The following is a 6,561-nucleotide window of genomic DNA, read 5'->3' on the forward strand; positions in this document are numbered from 1 at the left end:
ACTGAAAAGACAGGACCCTTACGCAGCAAAGGGTGCTTTTTCATTGCTCTTGTCTCAAAGAAATATGGTTTAGTGTGAGGGTTTTTTTACATTGATTTTAAGAAAACTTCACTCTGCAACCAGCTTTGATGCAGATTCAGTGTCATATATTGATGACCTGACAGAACAACGCTGGGTTAAACCTCTGTACATCAACACCCGCGACGTGTGTAAAGGGTAATGGCCACTCTCCAAGTGTAATCCATCTAAAGCAGTCGAGATCCCTGATATTCCTGCTTGAGCTCATTGCTGATGCACAATGTCATACTGTTTGCCCTACATAACGTAAAGATGTCCTGTAATAGACATATACCTGTCCCATCAAAGGGCACTTTCCCACAGGAAAGGATGAAAGCAAGCCACATCTTCAATCCACACAGACAACAATAATTCTTTTTGTTTCTCCTCAGCCTAGTAATACATGTCGATTAGCTTTTATGCTGTAAGAAATGTCYGTCCATTCATCCCAAACTGTTTGCCCCTCAAATTTCCCTTTTAACAAACTTTCATGGCTACCAAAGCAGGGTAGAAATTTGGATTCTTGGCAAAGGGCCAACATCGAAAGACCAAATGAGGATGGAACTGACGGCGTGAAGGCAGTCTGCGAGGACCAAAAGCCCAGGAGGCACAAGCCACAGACGGTAGGATCCAAGGCAGGTCCTCAGGAAAAGAGTCCTGTTGATATCAGTTTCAGTGAGCAAGTGGATAGTCTGGGGAGACTCTCATTTCAGAAAGGTGTCAGTTTATACAGAAGGGATCCACCCCCCTCCCCAACATTGCTGGTTCAYGTGAGGGTAAAAGTCGGCGCAGAAATCAGCTGCCTCTGTTGCATAACTGTAGCATTTTCCTTGCTCCCAAACTCCCAAGCTTGCTCCCACAAAGTCTGTCCGCTTATGGTCAAGTGCAAAGTAATCTCAGTCAGGTGTCTGTTTCCCAAATCTGGGCCATGCTTTAAATAATTAGGCTTGCAAAAGTCATAGTCGTCGTTTTCGCTGTGTTGTTAGACACTAACCTTGCTTGACACTAGAAAATATTTCATYGACCTCTTCCTGTTTGCTGAAAAGAGTGCAGCTGAAGTCTACGCTGAGCTGATAACGCTACAATTAAAACATTGCTTTCCATAATACGACGCCTCATTCAGAGGTCTTTCTACAGGAAGATTTTTGTTATGTTTTGCTTTCGAATTCATTGGAGCATTTTATATACTCCCATGTCTCTAATAACTGGCAACCTCCTAGGAGACAGGAGTCTCCTGAAGCAAAACAGGACAGACAAACCCTTACCAAGAGACATATGGCTAACTTTCACAAGGTCCAGGCCACAGAGCAACACAGAAATCAAAAGGACTTTTTTGATAATTAGTTCAAGTCTCCCAAAACCAACAAAACTTCTAAACCTATCCCCCTCCTTTCTTGAGGTAGTGAAGTTTTTGCCCTACTTTTCCATTTCTCAGGATCTTCAGTTCAGTACAGCGGCTTGCTGCTTTTGGTAAGACAGTACTCTGTCTTTCCTGAATAGCCTGATACCTCTGATCAGCATCTTTTCGAGTTTGAGACTTCCGTGAATGTGGCAAAACAGAGCTGTCAAAAATATTTAAGATGAGGTTTCTGCTATATATTCCTTACAGTAGAAGAGGAGTAGTTAGACATAAAGAGAAGGGAAAAWAMATAAATAAAAAAAAAAATAATGGGCTGGTTGACGTAAGGGAAGTTAGGGTTAAAACATAAGCTCTGGATTTGTTTTGCATCCTCCAAAAGGAGGGCAACAAAAGGCATTTCACAGCTTCTCTCCCTCCACCCCTCTACCTACCTGCAAGACGAACAAAATACCAAATGTAGTATAAAGGTATCAAAATCAATGTGTAGTTTTCAGTTTTATTCAGTGTCCAACATTTTAAAACTACTTGAGTTCTCCCATTTTGTTTGTACTTCTTATTTGGTGCATGCAAAAAGCTTAGATCACAGTCATGGGTGAATGCAAAGCGTGAGTCCAATTTCACTTTCTGAAATTTTGGGCGTTCTTGTTAATGCATAGTCATGACGATAAAGGCATACACGTTTGCAAAATGCCACTGCAAGACTGCTGGACACATTTAAATGAATTTCTCATATTTCTCCAACATCTACTCTATTCAAGGCAATTTTTCATTGAGAAAAGAACTTAGTCATCCATAAACAGTTCCTGAAGTAAACTTACCTCACATGCTGACAGATCACAAGGCAAACTTGTGCATTTTTAACTTAACAGAAGAAAACAGCAAATGTATTTTTATTTTCAGAAGGGAATTTAATGCAAAACAAGGATTAGGCCTGATTACTTATGAGAAATTAAATCTGTGAGGTTTTAGAGGTGTCCTTGAGAATGTCACTAACTGTTATTCCCTTTCAACATATTTATCTAAATATTTCAAAGGATACATTCACATTTATAGTCAAAATGACAACATAGATTGAAATTCCTGTTTCAAGGTAAAAAAGCTTAGAAAAATGCAGTTCTCTCTCTGAGCAGACTAAGTTAATAGGTGTGAAATGTTTTTTAATCAGAAGCTGAGAGCATTATATTTATACTAGATTTGCCTGAAACAGGAGGCAGAGAAGTTTGGAAGGGAAAGAAGAAGATCAGTTGGCAAGGGAAAGCATAAACAATTTTTATTTTTTGTCTCAAACCTTGGACAAAAAAGCTACACTGAATCGAGCTTGGACATTACCACACACATGCACTCTCCTCCTCTGCCTTGTTACATGCTTCCTAAGGGATACTTGACAACTGCCTATAAAATCAACAGAAAATCCAAATCTAACATCTTCTCACTGTGAGCCCACACAGCCTGCTGCTGATCATGCAGACCATTTGGCAAGCGCTGGATCTGCAGGACAGCAGCTGCTCTAGCCACTCTCTTCCAGTAACATCAGAGATATGAGGACTTTGGGGAAAATTAACAAAGTGATCAAAAATGCAATAAAAGATGTTAAGAGTTTTTCCTCCCTGTAAACATGAAATCATTCTCCATGCAAAACTGACTTTAATATTGTTCTAAAACTGGACATATTGACAACTCAGGCCACTAAAATAGGCGATCTAAAATATCCTCGGCCTCAAAAACAACTTGGAGTCACAACCGTGGGGGGGAGAGGGGGGAAGAGGACTGCAAAGCACGTTGCGATTCCAACACCGTTACGTTAYCTCTCACACACACGCAAGTACGCATACGTGTATGTCACTGAGCTGGACAGGCCTCTCCTGTCGGAGACTCAGGCTCTTCTACAGGGTCTCAACACAGAGATTTTATTTATTTTGTCCAAGCCGACTCCCCAAACCACCCACAGCCAGGTCTCTTGGTGTACCGAGCTGGTGCAGAATCTCTGCCCAGGATTGCTCTCGACCGGAGGACGTACAGTGCCAAAAGCCTAGTACTTCCCAGTATTCCTCCTTCAAGCTTTCCTATAGTTTAGCCATACCTCATTCTCCAAATTGCAGGGGTGCACATGTGCTGGACTCCAGTATAACTAGCAAAGAGCAAGGTGTGGATGAAAACACACACACTCGCCCGCACAGATTCTCAAGCCACATTGCTTTTAACTTGCATGCGCAAGAAATACACACATTTAAACACAACAATAACAAAACTGAAACACATTACCCCATTTCGTTACCACTATAAAGCATTCCTTRGGCTAGAATCATATCCTCAGCTGGTTCAAGTGTTTTCTGAGCAGTTTGTTATTTATTTGGAAACACCAAATGCATGCAGTTCAACATCCCCTCTCTGATCTTGAGTAGTCCCTTACCTAAACTAAGTCCATAAATCTTCCAGCTGACTCTGCAGCACTTATAGGGCCCACTTTGATCAAGTGAAATCTGTGCTCTCCCCCTAGAGACCTCCCGTTACTCCCATCTCTTGGGGGTCTGTATTCCAATATTGCCCATCGCCAAGAATCAAAGACAAACTCTGGCGCTATCTATGAGAGAGGTGGGCCACAGCCCTTCTGGCAGAGGGGAACACAGAGGGGGAATTTTGTGCCCTTTAATTTCAATCAAAATTCACAGGCTGCCTATCTGAGAGCTACTACCCACAGCATCGCGTTAGACATCACCTAGAGCTTCATGGTACCCACATGCATGTATAAATGTTCATGCAGGGATTAACACTGTATTCATTGCATAAATACATCACAGCATCCATACCATATAGGGAGCCAAGTGAAAAATGTCAGTGCCTCGAAACTCAAGGAGATCCCCAGGCTTAAGCACGTGCTTAACATGATTCCAGTGATAGGAACCTGAGGGTCCCATGAGGCTTCTAGCTCCAACCTTTAATTGGTTTAATAAAAGCCACTGGCCTAGAAAGTTATTCCCAAACTTTACTGCAAAAGTTACCAGAATCTTTTGCAACAGTGCATACATACACATGGAGCTGTTTACATCCTCTTGATCTGGCTTACTTATTCTATTATTACTTGCCTTGTTCCAATTTAAACCAGCCTCACCAAGCACAAAGCTGCTTTTCTCCATTTCTCTATTAATGTCTTTTAATGACCCTTTTATGTTCCCCTCTTTCTAGCTTGGCCTTTTTTGGCCATCTCTGAAAAAGCTTTAACTTTCCTTAATCTCCAGAGCAACCACTTTCCCCTGAGCTTGCTTTGTTTCCCGTTTTGATTTTGCGCTCCCATGGTAGCACTCACTCTTCACATGTTTGTTTACAGAACAAAAGCCACCAGTCTTTAAAAGCACTATGGAGGGGAAAAGACCCCTTTTTAGGTAAYTTTATTCAGCTGTGCCAGTAACAACAGCTATCTCTCATCAATCCTACTGTGATCTGCAATTACTTTCTTGGAGTAAAAAGAAGCAAGAGAGAACAAAGACATGCTTAAAATGTTACCTTCAGAAGATGATGTGGAGACATACAGAACAACTCATGTTTTCAGCCTTGCACGTCACATAGCACTGATGAAGTACAGACACTTCTGCAATTTTCTCTCCAGTCTACCAAGTTTGTACTAAAACAGGTTGGGAAGGTTTGTTACACTAAAGAGGACTATAAACACTGCCAACTAAAGCATATACACATCCCCAAACCTGCTTATCTCTAAATCTGTGTTGCTTTGTACTATGGAGAAAAGAAATGCAATTTGTTCCCTGTGAAACCATCGATGTTCGAACAATATACATAGCAAATGTAACTTACAGACAGCAAAGGGATGGCAACTTTTCCAAGAAAATCAGGGGGTTTATCTCCATCTTCATCAAACACTGTCACTTCGAGAACGTCATGAATATCTTTAATAGGGCTGGAATGAAGCACACACACAAATAACATTYTATATACATGCACAGAGTCTCCTCCACAAAGATCTGAGGATACTRTTTTACTAATTAAGTTTGCATTACCTTGGAGTATAAAACTAGCATTTAATTAAATTCCAAAAAATTGAATCAAATGATGGGTATTCCCCAAGCTTTCCCCTCATGTTTCAGTCACGTAACGAGGTGAAGAAAATAACAACTGCTAGACAGTGACATTTTTCATGTCAATGTTCATTATAACGGCATAGAACTGGGCTCTCAACAAGAGGTAGCTAGTGACTGGGAAAGGTCGAGATGTAGATTTAAAGCTGGAGTTCAGAACAATAAGTACATGTGAAAAGCAATGTGAAAAAAAAACTTGCGCAATTTCTTTTGACTAGAACAATTATCTCCCTTTTAASGTAATAACAAAATCAATTACTTTAAAAAAATTTCTAACAATGGTAATTAAAGGCCAAACAGACAATATTTTTGTTCCATGCAGTTCAAGCATCCTACTGATATGGCAGTAGGCACTCAACTCTAGGTATCATATTGTTAACATACATTGAGTATACGAGTCTCATTTGAGAAAAGTTATTTCCATGCTTGCAAAATCATGAGTAACTTGAAGATGAATATTTGTTATCTCTATTTTCAAATGGAAGGATTAAAACAAGAGACAAGTAGTATAGTGTGTTTAACTGAGTAAAGTTGTCCTGCCTCAGATAAGCTCCTTTGAGAACATTACTGCTCTTGGGACCTCTGCGTATGACAAGAAACCCTTCTRGAGAAAACTCAGAACCTAAAAGCCACGCGGTTGCTTCTCCAGCTAGCAGCCGTATAACTCTCTTTGATATGACATGGCCACTAGAGGCGGACAACTAACCTGTTGTACAGCGTTCTCAAGGTCCTATGACTTTAAAATGCATTAAAACCTGTCAGTTCAGCAATTATATTTCCAGATACCTCCAAAACCAAATTAAAAACAACAAAAAAAATTTTTAAATAGCTGCATACAGTTCTCCATGCCATTATAATTTTGCGTGTAATAYAGCTACCAGAAATATAAAATATTAGAAATCCTGCATGTCACACACAGATAAGTGTGTTACAGAAAACCTGAATAAGACAGGTGGGGTGCTCTGGTAGCGTCGAATGTGCTAGCTAAAATGCATTCACTTGAAACAACCCGCTCCGGGCCAAGATAAATCTAAATCCTCAAAAGTTTCTAAGGAG

At 40.4% G+C, this 6,561-nt stretch overlaps 1 protein-coding gene across 1 annotated transcript in view; it reads right to left on the reverse strand.

Moving 5' to 3' along the window:
* MCTP2 (multiple C2 and transmembrane domain containing 2) overlaps positions 1-6,561 on the reverse strand; it is a 106,413-nt gene that overhangs the window by 51,524 nt on the left and 48,328 nt on the right. Inside the window, exon 13 of the mRNA XM_085308634.1 lies at positions 5,225-5,327. Coding sequence (XP_085164760.1) covers positions 5,225-5,327 — 103 coding nt within the window. The remainder of the gene's footprint in view (positions 1-5,224; positions 5,328-6,561) is intronic.

The sequence above is a fragment of the Rhea americana genome, unplaced genomic scaffold (genome assembly GCF_003343005.1).
Source record: "Rhea americana isolate MKP2758 unplaced genomic scaffold, rheAme1 scaffold_28, whole genome shotgun sequence".
Taxonomy (NCBI): Eukaryota; Metazoa; Chordata; class Aves; order Rheiformes; family Rheidae; genus Rhea; species Rhea americana.